This window comes from Cornus florida, unplaced genomic scaffold (genome assembly GCF_030987335.1).
Source record: "Cornus florida cultivar Cherokee Brave unplaced genomic scaffold, ASM3098733v1 CherokeeBrave_3.0.0_Hap2_Chr10, whole genome shotgun sequence".
Classification (NCBI taxonomy): Eukaryota; Viridiplantae; Streptophyta; class Magnoliopsida; order Cornales; family Cornaceae; genus Cornus; species Cornus florida.
In genome coordinates, this window is record NW_026775580.1 from 115,247,433 (window position 1) to 115,264,615 (window position 17,183).

Sequence of the window (17,183 nt, forward strand, 5' to 3'; positions counted from 1 at the left end):
TTGGATTTTCTAGGGGTCCACACAGTATGGATTCCCGAGTTGTATTTTGGAGGATCAGTTGTATCAGAAGAGTTTATTAATTATTGGAAATATATTATGAGGTTTATTATTAGATTATCATTTTAGTTTCTTGTCAGCATTTTATTTATTCTTTTTTATTCTTTTGTACTCTGTGTTCGTTTATTATCAATTTGTTTGGATATCCTTGGTTATTCGGGCGTGGGCCTGGCCAATCCGCATTCGAAAATTCGGGGGTATCACATAAGGCATCAGCTACAACATTTGCCTTGCCCGGATGATACTGCAAATCAAAGTTGTAATCTTCCAAGAACTCAACCCATCGTCTCTGTCTGTTGTTCAAGTCCTTTTGGGAAAAAAGGTACTTGAGACTTTTGTGATCTGAAAATACCTCGAATCTCTCACCATACAAGTAATGTCTCCAACACTTCAAGGCAAATACAACTGCCGCTAACTCCAGGTCATGAGTAGGGTAGTTGTACTCGTGAGCCTTCAACTGTCGAGACCCATAAGCCACTACTCTACCATCCTGCATCAACACACATCCCAACCCGTCACGTGAAACATCACAATAGATCACATAACCCAAGCCACGCTCAGGTATCACCAACACTGGCGCTGTAGTCAATCTCGTCTTCAACTCCTGAAAAGATGAATCACAGGCCTCATTCCAGACAAACTTGACCCCTTTCCTGGTCAAACGGGTCATAGGAGCTGCCAAACGGGAGAAATCCTTCACAAATCTCCGATAGTAATCCGCTAAACCAAGAAAACTGCGGATCTCAAACACATTCTTGGGTCGCTCCCAAGTCAAAACTGCTTCAACCTTTGATGGATCAACTGATACTCCACCTTCTGAAACAACATGCCCCAAAAATTTCACCTCCTGTAGCCAAAACTCACATTTCTCGTATTTGGCATACAATCGGTGCTCCCGCAAAATCTGTAAAACCATACTCAAATGGACCTCGTGATCTTCCCGAGTCCGTGAGTACACAAGAATGTCATCCACGAAAACTACCACAAACTGGTCCAAGTAATCGTGAAAGACGCGATTCATCAAGTCCATGAATGCCGCTGGCGCATTAGTCAAGCCAAAAGGCATAACAAGGAACTCATAGTGTCCATACCGTGTACGGAATGCTGTTTTCGGGATATCCTCATCCCTAACCCGCAACTGATAATAGCCAGACCTCAAGTCAATCTTCGAGAAACAACTGGCTCCCCTCTACTGATCAAATAAATCATCTATCCTTGGCAAAGGATACTTGTTCTTGATGGTAGCATGATTCAACTTCCGGTAATCAATGCACAACCTCAAAGATCCATCTTTCTTCTTAGCAAATAAGACCGGTGTGCCCCATGGTCACACACTCGGTCGGATGAAACCTTTCATCCTCAAATCATTAAGCTGCCTCTTCAATTCTTCCAATTCAACAGGGGCCATTCGATATGGTGCCATAGAAATCGGCGCGGTACCTGGCATCAAATCAATAGAGAACTCCACTCCTCGGTGTGGAGGCAACTTTGTCAAATCCTCCGGAAACACGTCCAGAAAATCACAAACAACCGCAGGATAATCCTCTTTCCCAACATCATCTTCTTCGGCTATAAGGCTAGCCAAGAAGTAATCACCATGACTTCGTCCACGAACTCCATAAAACGATGAAATGTGGGAATCACTCCGATCTCCCACGAAAAAGAAATAGTCTCCCTTGGAAGTGCAAACTATAACCCTTCCTCTGTAACAATCGATCGTGGCATGAAATGAAGCCAACCAATCTATCCTGAGAATGACATCAAAGCTAGTCATCTCCAGGAGGATAAGGTCAAACACGAAAGTCCGCCCGACTATCACAATGGGACACTCCCGCACAATTCGGCTCAAAGACACTGAAACCCCAACTGGCGTATCAACACTCAACGCCCGTTCCAAGAAACTAACTTCCAACCCCGATGCAAGTGCAAATGATGATGAAATGAAAGAATGAGATGCACCAGAGTTAAACAAAACACGGGCCCAACAACCAAACACTGAAAATATACCTCGAAGAACTGACGGTCTAGAAGATGCATCGGTCTGTGCCAGTGCAAAAACACGTCCCTGTGGTACCTGTGCCTGAGGACTGCCAACCTGAACACCTGACTGCTGCACTGACATAGTAGGAGTATCCTTTCTAACTGACCATGAACCCTGTGAAGACATGGCAGGCTGTGGTGGCGGCGGTCTGAAACCTGATTGAACTGTAGCCGACTGAAACGGCCTCTGTCGTGACCCCCTGCCACTACCTGTGCCTGCTCCCTGGCCTGGACAATCACGAATCAAGTGACCCTGCTGGCCACACCCATAACAAGCCTTCGGAGCTGACGAAACTGAAGACGATCTCATCGGATAACTGGACTTGTAATGCCCAGGCTGCTGACACTGATAACAAACAACTGCACTCCTGTCAGATCCAGCTGGCATAAGAGTGGTAGGAGCAGATCTTGTAGACTGTTGTCCCTGAAACTGAGATGAACTACCCTTGTTCTTCTTCCAAGATCCCTCTGAAGATAGCCCTGCACCCCTCTTTTGCTTCCATTGTTCTCTTCTTGCATCTTTCTCTTTATTATCAGCCTCCAACATCAAAGCCCTTTCCACTGCTTCAGAATAAACCTTAATGAACTGTGCCATGATCAACGGCCTCATCCGATCATTAAGACCAGGAAACAAACTTCCGAGTCTTATTAGCTTCATCTCTCACCACTTCTGGAGCAAAACGGGAGAGTAAGGTGAACTTGTTCTCATACTCCGCCACTGACATGTTCCCTTGAATAAGATTATGAAACTGGTCTTGTAACCCCCATCTTTTGGAAAGCAGAAAATACTTCTCATAAAACAGCTCCTTGAACCTGTCCCAACTCATCTCTTCAATCTTGTACTGGTTGGTGATCGACTTCCACCAAACCTTGGCATCCATAGCAAACTTGTAAGTTGCTAGGATGATCTTCAAGTGATCCTCTGTCACATCCATTGAGGTTAGTTGGGTTTCAACTTGATCCAAGTAGTCATCTGCTACCATTAGATCCGCACTGCCCTCAAACACTACCGGCATCAACTGAGAAAACCCTTTTAAGATCTTGAGACGCTTCTGAGCTGGCGTCTCCTCAACTTGAACTGTAGGTTATGGTGCCGACTGCGACTAAGCAGCAATCGTTGCCCTCACGACATTTTGCAACAAACGATTAAACTCCAATGCCACAGAACCTTCACCCACTTCTACGGGTACGGGTGTTTCAATATTCTCTCTTCTTGGGGGAACAACTCTTGGGGGAATCAAGTCCCTAAGAAGCATGTTCTCATCATTTAGCTCCTCCGGATTGGAGCTGGAGCTCTCACCAACATCACCCCTTGTTGGCCTAGGGCCAACTTCTCTAGGTTCTTCACGCCGTGACATCGTGCTATAAAACGAGAAAACGATTCAGAAACATGACACTAAGACTGTGGACGACTCAACAAGAATTGATACCGTACAACACTTAGCATGCAAGACTATGCAAGAAACATTTTAACATAAACAAGTAAGCAGTAAGCACATAGGCAGTTAAGCATGCTCATTTAAGTAAAATATCATGTAGCAAGTAGTCAAGTAAGCAACACAAACAACATTCCATGTGACCCTAAGTAGGCCTCTACCCGTCGTCCTAAAGGTTTTCGAACCTTTGCTCTGATACCAAATTTGTAACGACTCAAAACTAATACTTTTTAAACCAAAAAAAAAAAAAAATTCGGCATGACCTCCCCTAAAAATAGGCCTATCACAACCTGTTTAATTGCATTTTTAACCTGTCATGGCTCAAATTCCAAATTCACGGCAACAAAAGATAATGATACAACCAACTAATCTAGACAATGCTTCAAACTAGGATTATCCATCCATTCATCAACAAGTTGCATACTATCAAATCCCCATCCAAAACATCATCAATACTTTAGTTATATTACATGACAAAGTTCCACAAAATAATTATACATCTTTGCACTTCTAGTGTTTTACAAAATAATGGGGAATATACAAAGATACAAAAGTGGACTTCTAACGCCGTTCAAGCTTGAGGTGGGTTGTCATCCACCAGTTCCTTTCCAAGACCTGAAAAAATATATATAGATATAGGGGTGAGCATATAGCTCAGCAGGTGACACTTAAGACACAATTCTTGTGTCCTAGTGAATCCAAATAAAGTATAGGCCAATGGGAGATTGGGGACATGCATTGAAGGGGAAAAATAATTACAAGTACAAGTCAAATTCAATCACACACAAATGTAAATGGAGTGAGATGCAATGCATGCTAAAGTCATTCCCCGTTTTCATTCTCAAAACCATCACGTTCAAAGTTAATGTAACCCCCTTTGGTAACCCCGCCGCGACGAGAGGAGGATTGGCTACCGTCCCTAGGCCCTTGGTGACCCCGTGGCGCCGTCGAGGGGCCCGAATAGCTCAACCACGCTAGGGTATTCTCCCTAGTCCTCCCTAGGCTACATTAACCTCCGGCCCGTTGGTAACCCCGTAGCGACCGGGTTTGTCAAAACCAATTTTTTTTTTCCAAAACATTCATTCCCAAATCCCCATTTTCATTTCAAGACAACCACTTCCCTTTTTCATGCAACCTAATGAGATGTAGGCTCATGTCATGATCTCAATATAATGACAAATGAGAACTTAGCTGTAATACCCTTAATTTTAAAAAGGATATTCTTGGTATTTAATGGTATTTAATTTATTATTTAAGTGCATTTTATTTGATTATGTGTCATTATTTTTTTTTTTAGGTGCTTAATTGTTTTCTTTTGTGATGATTTAATTTATTTCTTTTGTGGTGATTTAATTTATTTAAATGATATTTATTTTTAGTTATTTGATTGGAATTACTTGTTAGTGTTTTAATTATTTAATTGGCATTAATGGTTTAAGTGTAATTGGTTTAGTTATTTTATTGGAATTACTTGTTAGTATTTTAATTATTTAATTGGCATTAATGGTTTACGTGTAATTGGTTTAATTATTCTATGTGTGTCTTATTTTATGTGTGTTTTATTTGGTTTAATTGGGTTTACTAATTATTATTTTGTTCAATTAGATTATTTGTTAAGTATTTAATGGTGAATAGGGTAATTAGGTAAATACATCTAACTAGGGTTTTAATTACAGTATAAATTAGGGTTTTGTATTATAGCCGTCGTAGGTTTCTACGTTAATTGGATGGGCCGGTTAGGATTGTGAGTTGGACTTAAATGAACCTAGGGTTTAGGAAAACTCTATAAGTATAAGGTAGACGTCTGTGTAGGGTTTTTTTTTAAACAAAGCACACGTTTTGTGGAAGTGGAGAAGGAAAAATGCAGTTTTTCACATTCTGCCAAGGTTTGATCAAAGCTCCGATCCCGCTTCATCCGTGGTCCGATCGAGCTGAATTTTGGAGGAGAGGTTCACGACTCAGTGACGCACAATTTGAATGGAGATCAAAGTTTGACCTCGGGAACAGTGATTCGTACTCGTGAACAGTAACTGGGTCGCACAGGTTTTTTTCCATTCTGCCCAGATTTCATCAAACATCCAATCCTGCTTCGTCCGTGGTCCGATCGAGCTAAAATTTGGAGGATAGGTTCATGACTCAGTGTCGCACAATCTGAACGGTGGAGATTAGATTTTGAGTTCGGGAATAGTGTTTCGTACCCGTGAACAGTAACCGGGTTTTGGAACTCGCCGGGATTTTTTAAGAAGACGACGTTGAAACTTTGAACAAAAGTTTCTGAGGCAAGATTCTATCCTTACTCTTTCCCTTAGGCTTCATACTCTTTGCACTCTTAAATGATTCCAGGATTAATGAAGATTAAACCAAACTAAAATGATATCTGTTTTGCTATGAAACTGGTAGTTACAGTAGTGTTGTATGCTTGTTCAACCTAGACTAAGCATGTTTGTGGATGCATTGTGGTTCTGTGGTTCACGTTTTTCCTTACCACTGCTAGTATAAATTATTGGAAGGATGGGTCTAGATGATAGCTATCTTAACTTCTGTTATAGCAACTGTTGGAACTTAAATATTAGGAGGATTTGAGTTTAACACTAGATCAGTTTTGTGGAACACTATAATTTGAGCATGTCTACATACATACTGTGAATATTGTTTTGATGCTTACATTATCACAGTTAGTATCAACTGTGGAGGTTAGGATTTTGTGATACATACCCTACATATCTGTATGTCATTTGTAAGGTGTTAAATGGAAGTTTTAATTAATTCTGTCTTTATATCAGATTAAAGGGAACAACTTAAATTGGACATGTATATGTTGTTGTTGTGACCCTGTTTATCAATGCTTATTTTATCACTGCTAACATTGAATGTTGGATGTTAGAATTTAGTTGATATATACTTGATTTATTGGTATTATTGACTACTGGAGGATTGGAAAGTAGGCACCGGTATGGGACGGTGGCATACTAAGGATGGGTTTGGTTTTTAAAACAATACCATTACCCACCTACTTGGAATAAGGATGGGATTAACTAAAAGTTAAGTCCCGTGGATTTGTATTGTCATGGCAACTACTTGTTGAGCGGCAATATCAGGGATTTTGGATGGATTTTATATATGTACTGTTATGGTGCCTCGGTATGAGCTTGAGCCTCAGGACCGATGGCTAGGGAGCTTATATGCATCGGGATGTGTAGCTGGCTACGATGGTTGGAGGTGTACCCTGTTTAGGTATAGGTACATATGCCCACTTCGTGTGCGTTTTAGCATGTTACCTCTATTCAGGTTGAGACCGGCCTGTAGTCCAGTGAGAGTCCTTTAGTGTGACTATATATATATTTACGGACTATTAGCTATTGTTGAATTGTTTAGGATGTACATGCGTATCGGGCCTCTGTTTGGATTGTAGTAGTATAGAACTTGCGCCTGTGCCTGACCCACTTCTATTTTTTCAGGTACACGACAGTTCCAGGCTTAGACGTGTTCGTGCTGAGCAGAGGTCTCTATTCACTCTTCCGACGATGTAGGGCTCTCTCTATAGTTTTATTTCTGGACGTTTATTACACTTGTTCTATCTTCCGTTTGGATGTTTAATAGGGGTCCACTAGAGATGGATTCCCAAGTTGTAAACTGATGGAGTTTTGGAGTTTGGGTTTGATGGATTTTAATAATTATAATATTTTGCGGATTCTATTTTTAGTTCCTTCCAGCTTTAATTTCATTTCTTAATTTATTTTGTATTCCGTATTCATTATAAAATATTAATTGTTTGATATTCCCTCGGGTTTGAGCCTGGGCCTGATCAACATGTGTTTCGGATCCGAGGGGTATCACATTAGCACAATAATAAATAAGCATGTTCTCATGGCATCATTATAGCATGTTAGTAACCTCAAAAAAAAATGTAAACAACCATCACATAGACATACTTTTCATTCAACCATGTTATACACATTTACATAACTAGCATATTGTCAATTAAATCATTTTAATCAAAATCAACAACAATTAAACATGCTATAACACACATAGAGGAACATGATTCATTATAGAGCAAGATTCCATGGCTTAAGATGTTCCTACCTCACAATCCAAGCCGAAATCCCTAGAATAGGTCCTCCAAATTCAAGCTCCAAGGAAGACTCAAATCTGGAAATTGATAGTATGGATGCGTAGAGTTCGTTACAAGCTTTGTTTCGCCTCAAACGGTTCCTAAATCCGATGAAAGATGATTGAGTAATCAAACCTCAAAGTTTTTGTCTCCAAAATGAAAGAAAAAGAGAAGGAACCGAGAGGGAGGGAGAGAGAGCATACGGGAAAGAGAAAGAAAATGAGAAAGAAAAGAAGATTTCTTGACCAAATAAGTTAGTGGTGGGCCTCACTTGAAATTATTTTCCTTTTCTCTTTATTTTTTTGTCTCTAATTACACCACAAATACACAATTGCACCATACAAATGCTACATCACCACATAAATTAAAATGTAGGAAATGTAACTGGACCCAACCACAAACCCGGATGGTAAAGTGAAAAGGCGAAATTGCCCTTGCATTAACGAATTTTCAGAAAATTCTAAAATGCTGAAAATTAGAATTATCACAGAATCCATTAGCTTGACTAGTTTAATGGTATAAGTTTTGTCATTCTGATTAATTCTTGGTGAAGATTCGTTCATCCCGTTTGGCAGGGGAGAAAAAATGGAAGGAATTAAGCAAGACAAAAGGAAAAAAAGAAGGGCATGGAAAGTGTTAAGACGAAAGTGTAAAAGGGAAATGAGGGGCGGAGGGATGACCTTCCCTGTGGACCACCATATATATATATATATATATCATTTCCTTGCAATAGTGAAAATCAATACTATCAAACTCAAAAAAGTCACATCTTAAAAATACCTAGCATGATCAAAGAAGTCTTATTAAGTTAAAACAAAATGGGAACAAAGGGGTGTCCATAATTGATATTCAAAATCATCTTATATACATACCTAAAATCAATATATACAAAATTTCTAAGTTCAACCTACATATCCCAACCCTCATCAGTCATCATATGCAGCACTTTTCCAGTTTCAGTCAGTTGAGAACGTGGGCGAACCAAATGCTGTGCACTCCAGAACCCCAAACTGAAACCGAAGAACTCTCCAACATAATTGAAAGAATTTGCAGGAAAAGTGGGAGATACTACTGTGATAAAGCGATATATTTTCATAATAAAAGAAGTCTGTAATATTTTATATAGGAAACACTTTTAGGAATTAATCCATTTCATCCTTGTGACCCATTTTTCTCTAACATCATGTCATCTATAAGAAAGTTTCATCTAACATTCCCACCACCTCTATTTTTCGCCGACAAATAATAGTTGATTGAAAGAAGTCCATTTTTTTTTTTTTTTTTTTTCTCTTCTATCACTTTTGGTTCAATGGTTCTGATTGTCTGATCCCTTTAGCTTAGACAGTGTAGTGTTGTTGGATGGTTTCAATGTCTAGTCCCTTCAGCTTCACCACTGATTCGACATGTCCCTTGAGAGTATGGAGTTCCCTTAACCTGCAACAAGTGTGTTACTTTAGGAATTTCTACATAAAAATCAAGCATGTCCTGGCTGATCAATTTTAAAGCAATGAATAAGAGGTTTTTTTTTTTTTTTTTTTTCCCTCAAAGTTGTGACAGGCATGTTCTGTACGTTTGTGAAGCACTTTATGTATATGTTGTCACTCATCTATATATTTATCTATAGTCATGTTCTAACCTGGCAACTTCAGCGCGTTTTTTAGCCTGCTCAGCAATCTCAGACAACTCATGGTAGTTGCCCTTATCATTCGACATGCCTTCCGGATTCTGAAGACCATGAATTGTACGTTGAGCCGTGGCCCATTGTGCCTCCCTCTCTCCCTTGCCATAATCCTTCTTGGTTGTGAAAGCAGTCTAAAAAATTTAGTAAAAAAAAAAAAAAGGTGAGTCAAAAAATGTACATGAAAATTTTTATAGTTATATATGGTGATTAGAAGTTCTGACATTTATATAAAGTTTGTACACAAACCTTGTTTTCAATCATATTATCCCAGGCTTTGCCGCTCAATGCGTAACGGATGATGAACTTGAGGACATCAAGAGGGAAGTAGGTAACAATGCTGAAGATCCAGATCACTCCGGCCCATCCCCAGCCAACACCTTGGATCCGAGCAAAGGACCAGCTTGCATACACAGCAATAAGTGTAGCCACCTACATTGAGCAATTACCAAACTTTGTCAAAGATAATGTGACTAAGTACATCAAAAGGGGCAAAACAAAGACACTCATAAAAATTGAAGTATAACTCCCACAAGATTTACCAATTGAGCTAACATGAAAGCAGCAACAAGCAAGAGCCCAGGCAATTCGATGAAGGACCAGCTTCGTGACCTGGTGACGAAGATGAGTGCTTGACTCACAATACTCACTTGCAGGTAAAGAGCTGCTGTAAGTTCGTCTTTGTTCTCCCTAATATCCCTAACCCCAAAATTTTTCTGCAAAATTAAATATATTAGAATTGTTTTCGATTTGATTTTACCAGTTCAGTGTCATTAACTTACTGAAAAGAATTCGGTGTCAGCTGCGAGCCAGAAGAAGATCACAGTCACAACAGCAAGATAGGTTCCAAGGACAACGCCAGTGGCAAAGATTTCCTTGAGCTTCCATGAGTCAGGCAAGGGAGATGGTTTCACCCTGTCCTTAGATATGGTCATGATAGTTCCATCATTTAGGATGGCAATAATCAATACCATGAAAGGTGAGAAATCAAACTTCCAGATAAGAGCAATTAACAAGAAACCCAGCACGATACGGATTGTGATTGAAACAGCGTAAATGGTGTAGTTCTTCATCCTCTGAAAGATGGCTCTACTTGTCAACACGGCACTCACAATCACACTAAGTCCTGGCTCTGTCAAGACTATGTCAGAAGCACCCCTGGCTGCATCAGTTGCATCTGCCACTGCAATGCCAATGTCTGCCCTCTTAAGTGCCGGGGCATCATTCACACCATCTCCTGTCATTCCACATATGTGTTTTCTCTCTTGCAGCTTTTTAACAATCTCATACTTGTGCTCTGCATACCCCAAGATTCACATTAGCTTGGATTAGAAATCAACCCTCCTTTTATTTATTTTTTTATTTATACCATTTGGTATGCATTGTTTGTTTTTTTAGTTTAATCCAAATTGAATTACCAGGGAAGACACCGGCAAAGCCATCAGCCTGCTCAATAAGCTCTTCGACAGGAATGGCAGCAATTGATTCATCCTTGCTCTGACCGAGAAGGGAGGATGATGGATACATGTTAGTGCCCATGCCAAGCCTACGGCCAGTTTCTTTTCCAATGGCAAGTTGGTCACCAGTGATCATCTTAACATTGACACCAAGTTCAAGAGCTCTGCGAATGGTCTCTGCACTATCATGCCTTGGAGGGTCAAATAGGGGCAACAGACCCACAAATTCCCATGGCCCACCAGCGCTCTCCTTCGTTTTCTCTGGTATTGTCTACAAAGATAAACAAGTCATTAAATCCACTTCAGTCCTTGTAAATGTCAGATCCAATTCAGTAGGAAAATGTCTCCACGTTATACTAAAAGGTTTCTTGAACAAGAACTTGACAAACACAAGTAACTAACCTGTCGTGCAACACCTAAAGAACGGAGGCCACTATCAGCAAACTTGCCAATGACTTCATGGGCCTTATTTAGCGCTTCGCCTCTCAGGTCACATAATTCAATTATCTGGTACAATATCGAGTTATTTAGATATTGCAAACGAAATGTCATGGTGGTACAATAGCACAAGTGGGGGAGTATCTTACTTGTTCGGGAGCACCTTTACTACTTCTATGCCAATCGCCATTAGAGTCGACGTAGGTAATTGCAGTGCGCTTGTCCACTGGATTGAAGGGTAGGAAATGCACCTCTGTGATCCCTGCTCTTGCCTAAAAGCCCCACAAGAAAAGTAGAATAGGAAAAGTTAATAACTTCAAATGTAATAGATACAAAGGTTTTTTTTTTTTTCGGAAAGTAATAGATACAAAGTTTGCTAACATGGAACATCAGAGTTCACGACAAAGGGGGTCCAGTCAAATACCTCCTTTGGGTCAGCCAACATCCCAACTATTGAAGCATCAATAGCATCCTGATTTTCAACCCTAGAAGCCCTAGCAGCAAGCAAGATAACAGTGTCCTTGTCACAATTTCGCGGGAACACCTGCAATCATGAGTACACACCTTCATTAGATTTATAAAACTTTTGGTCAACAAAGTATATTAATCACACACACACACACAGGTAAAATAGGTTTTTTTTTTTAACCAACCTCAATCAAGTTCTTGTCAACAGTGAGCTTATTGAGGGTAAGAGTCCCTGTCTTGTCACTGCAAAGGACATCCATACCGGCCATCTCTTCAATAGCAGTCATTCTTTTGGTGATGGCACCTTGCTGCGACAATCGGTGAGACCCAATAGCCATTGTCACAGACAACACTGTTGGCATGGCAATTGGGATCCCTCCAATTAGAAGCACAAGCAGATTGTCAATACCTTCTCTGTATTTTCTGTGTTGAATTAGATACATCACAAAGAGCTCAATCAACATGCCCAGCCCAATTGAGCAGATACAGAAGTTACCAATGGCAGTCAACACCTGATCAAAATCATCATCCACCATCCAAAACACTTGAGCAACTTTTTCTCTTAAAGATACATGAAACTAACATAGCAGCAATATTGAATTGCACACAAAGGATGGCAGTACCTTTTGGAAGTGACCCACTTGGTTGGTGCTGTCAACAAGGTGGGCAGCTTTGCCAAAGAAGGTGTGTACACCAGTGGCGATAACCACGGCCTCAATCTCACCCTGCTTACAGGTAGAACCAGAGTAAACTCCATCACCGGGGTTCTTTGTCACCGGTAAGGACTCACCGGTTAGGGCTGATTGATCAATCTTGAGCGGGTCTCCTTCTAGGAGACGAGCATCTGCAGGTATGATATCTCCCAACTTAACACTAATCAAATCTCCTGGAACCAAGATTGATGCATCCTGCTCACTCCATTTTCCGTCTCTCAACACCTTCAATATATTCGGAAACAATTTGTAACTGTTTGAATTTAGTAGACTCACTAATCTAAAATAGGAATGGACAATGATACCTTGGTTTTCGGAGCAAGACCTGCCATAAGGGCAGCAGCAGCATTTCCTGCATTATTTTCTTCAATAAAGCTGATGGTGGAGTTGATAATAAGCAGTACAACAATACCAACAAAGTCTTGCCAATCTGGAGGCTTGCCCTGCATTATTCAAATCTACTTCCATGGTTATCCTTGTAAATCAACAAAGTACAAATATATATAATAATAATAATAATAATAATAATGATAATAATAATAATAATAGTTTATTAGTAGAAATTACCCCTCCATTTGCCAAAACTATGGCCATAATAGCAGCAGACTCCATGACCCATGATAGGGGATTCCACATAAAACCCAAAAACTTGAGAACTTTGCTCTCCTGTTTTAGAATTATTTTGAACAAAAGGTCAATTTTTTGTTCAAGAAGTTGTACATATCAAAAAGGGAATTACCACAAATTAAGAGTTAAATAAGCAAAAGAAGATATGTGCCTTTTTCTCCTCGAGCTTGTTTTGGCCAAAGATCTGAAGTCTCTGCTGTCCTTCATCTGATGTCAAACCATCCCTTGTACATTTCAGCTGCTCGAATACTTCCTCAACAGGAATATTCTCCTACACACCCATTCAAAAAGTCGTTTGTTATCCCTAACAATTTAAGGATAATAAACAAAAAAAAAAAAAAACAGAAAAAGAAAATCCAAGCACTTTAAAGGCCAAAGGGTTGGCTTCCCATCTATTTGATTGTTGATGTGGGGCCTATAATTGGGTCCCACAAAACCCATGAAAAGTTTTGATCCAGTCTATTATCACTCATTAATAAATTTATAATAGAATTATTTATAATAGAATAGTGATAATTTGATGATCCTGTTTATCATTTCATTATTTAACCGTGTTTATTTGATTAACGGACTAGTAATCTAACAATATTAGTCCTTTACTTTTCAAAAGAGGTCAAGAATGAAAGTTGAATACCAATTAAGAAAAGAATCACGTTGATTTGATGGTTCTTCATTTTTTTTATTTTTTCATAATGACTCTCCATTCAGCTTGCTTCATAAAAAAATTGAGATAGTCAATATGCATAATTGTATGAAGTTATTAGAAAGTTATATAGATATATTGTAATCTCCTGTATTATATGTATAGACTCCTCTTAACATTTTAGATTTGTTTTGAAAATTATGAACATGAAAAATGTACAAAATTAACAATTGAATAGATTGTGACACATATTAAATAGAAAGATTTTACTCAATTTAAATTATGATCGGAAGATAGACGGAAATTTTGAATAGAATAAATAGTTTATGGATAATGTGCTTACCAGGTCCACTTGCTCGTTCTTGATCTGTTCCATGTTTACGTTAGAGGCCAAGTTGAACCCTGAAGAAGAAGTTCAAGGAAGAAAGAAAGAAAGAGATCACTTTCTCTCTCTATCTCTCTCCCTAGTTTGTCCGTTCCTGTCCCTCTTCTTTTCTTTTTATTTTTTTTTATTTTTTGTTTATGTATCTCCTATAGAGTACATAAGCATCAAAGACCACAATATTAAAGCAATAGAAATAGAAGCCTTGGGTATAAAAGGGGACTCTTTATAACGAACTCTCTCTCAATTTGGAGGGAAAAGTAACGAACGAGTGGGCGTCCGTATGCCCTGGCGACCAACAACCGGTGATCACCCATTCATATTTGACCGCAACTGACCGGTGACGTGTGGGTCCTACAACTTAGGTGGTTTATTCATGCTTTGCGGCTGTCCAAAACCCCCGCTTAGCTTTACGTACTTTCCACCTCTATATAAACAAACATTCATTAATTTTATTTTCGGACAATACGCACCACATAAAATGTTTGAGGAGTTAGTAATAACTAATAACTAAGATTTGCTATTATTTTAAGCAGTTATAAATAACAAAATGTTAATTTAAAATTTTTAACTAATAACTTATAAATAAGATTTGCTATTATTTTAAGCAGTTATAAATAACAAAATGTTAATTTAAAATTTTTAACTAATAACTAATAAATAAGATTTGCTATTATTTTAAGCAGTTATAAATAACAAAATGTTAATTTGAAATTTTTGATATTTTAGTTGAGTTGTCATTTTTAGATATTTTTATTGCCACACTTTTTGTAATTAGAACTTAAAGAAAGAATGTATTTCTATTTCTAAAGATCACTTACTAACATCTCTTAGTTCACTTGCTTTGTTACTGAGAATTACATACTTAGAAATAACCATAAACTAAATCATGCATTTAAAACAATTGTTATTGTTACAATTTTCATGATCCAAGGCTTCAAGGGTTCCCAGAATAAGGAAAGCTTATTTTTCCAATGCATTACTAAAATGTATTTTTTTTAAAAAAAATTTTAAATCATGAAAGTCAGGTAACTTATGGAATCATAACGTTTATTGCATAGAAAATGTCTCACAAAAACTGAGAAAATTTAACTTCGAAGGACAAAAAACTGATTGTAAATTAACACTGAAAAGCATAATCCATGGGTCATGGATTTTTTTTTGGTATTACAAGGATGGATGCATCATATGTATTTCTTGAGATGTCAAATTCCTGAATTGGGCCAATCCAAACTTTTTAATTCTATTGGTGTAACGACCCGAATCCACTGGATCCGGATCATTAAACGGGTCCTTATCCGACCCAAAATCATCTGAGGGTAAAACGGTCTTTTCACGTTTAATTTAATTATCAAGGTCCAAAAAGGACAAAATGGTAATTTGCCCCAATTCAATAATTTGAGACTCAAAGGGTAATATGGCCATTTACTTGCATCACATAATAATTAAAATGAGGTCCGGGGTAAAATAGTTCTTTTGGGGCAAAAATATAATTATGGCATTTAATTGGGTCATAAAAATAATTAATTTCAACTTCAAATGATGCCAAAGTGTAATTTTAAGAACTTAAATTGGTAATTACATGAAAAGGCAGAACCGGTCGACATATACTCCTTATACGTCGACTGGTTTGGGATATGAACAGTGGGAAAACCCACTGCCATGATACCGGTCGACTAGTTTGGGATACCAGTCGACTGGTTCTGAACATAAGTTCCAACGGATACCGGACGTGAAATGCTCAAACATACTGTGAAGATACCGGTCGACCGGTTTGGGTTTCTAGAAAATCTTCACTCCCACTTTTCACTGTCTTGTGTAACCCCTATACACCAACTTTTGATCATTCAATCACCCACGTCACAACATTTACGTGCAAAATTAATACATTTCAACAATAAATTCGAGTACAACAACCACGTTATTACGTAACTTGCCGCACGTTACTTAAAATACACACAAACTGATTCTGGGTGAGTAAAACTTAATTTCTATTGATAACGAAATTTTTGTAGGATACATAACACATTCCAATACATCATTTAAAGACCGAACTACGTAAGTCTCATTTTATACAAAATTTAAAGGAATTAAATACAAGAGTAAGGCCTCTATGGCCAAAATTTACATAGCTTTGTTATAAATAAAAGTGAAGTCCTATCTACATTGATATCCATGGATGTATATTATTCACCGGCTCATCTTCAATCCCTGAAAAATGATAATAAGTAGAGGAGTGAGCACAAGGCTTAGTAGAGAATATCTAAGTGGCATCTCCTCAAGCATGGTAAATAATTACATGCCTTACAAGCAATGAATAGGAAAAAGAGACGGGGATCATGCGAGGGATTCACATACGACACCTCAATTTTTAAATAATTCACACACCATCATAGTCAATGTTATGCACAAGATGCCAATGCAACCACACATCACACTCTACCCTCACATAATCACACATTCCGTCTATACCATCGTATGTCCACGCATCACTTCCACACTCCTACACACCCACACATTTCATTCACCCCTCCACACATCCACACATCCACACATCACATTCACACCCTCACCTCTCTTATACCCATCAATACCCTCATGACATGCATATGAAATATTTTGATTTCAACCATTCAAATTCTCATCATGCTTTCATTATCCAATAAGCAATTTCACAACCATAACAAGATAATCCAACACTTAAACATGCTTCTATAGACATCAAAATGACTATACAAAGAGTAATAGAGATAATCCACCATATAGCAACTTCATAGCATGTCAATTGAAATTCATACACAAGATAAACAATTAATTTCCATCAAACACATTAATTAGGCAAAGCTTATGCATCAACCAAAACCCTAAAATCTTCATTATTCAATTAACATCAAATTGGCATGTCAAAGGAGGGAAAGTCATCTAATTAACTACCAATTCCAAGGAAATCGACAATTAGATAAACTCTACCTCAAATAGAAGAAAAACCCTAAATTTTTTCGAAATCCTCCAAGCCCTTTCACCTTTGGTCTCTAATGAAAGCTCATGCCAAGTTCTCCAACATCCCTTCTTGATCACCTCCAAAACCTCACTCTAAACACCTCAAATCAAGCTTACAAAAATGGAGAAA

General features: G+C 38.4%; 1 protein-coding gene across 1 annotated transcript; it reads right to left on the bottom strand.

Annotated features, from left to right (window-relative positions):
• Positions 1–8,424: 8,424 nt before the first annotated feature.
• Positions 8,425–14,059, bottom strand: LOC132277551 (ATPase 8, plasma membrane-type). The gene is made up of 15 exons (XM_059779402.1): positions 14,015–14,059; positions 13,180–13,299; positions 12,969–13,067; positions 12,707–12,844; positions 12,312–12,626; positions 11,874–12,200; positions 11,645–11,764; positions 11,370–11,492; positions 11,185–11,289; positions 10,744–11,053; positions 10,108–10,622; positions 9,868–10,041; positions 9,575–9,757; positions 9,284–9,459; positions 8,425–9,081 (listed from the first exon to the last, which is right to left on the bottom strand). Exons 1-15 carry the CDS (start codon positions 14,045–14,047, stop codon positions 8,985–8,987), a joined length of 2,835 nt encoding a protein of 944 aa, XP_059635385.1. The 5' UTR covers positions 14,048–14,059; the 3' UTR covers positions 8,425–8,984.
• Between the last annotated feature and the right edge of the window lie 3,124 nt (positions 14,060–17,183).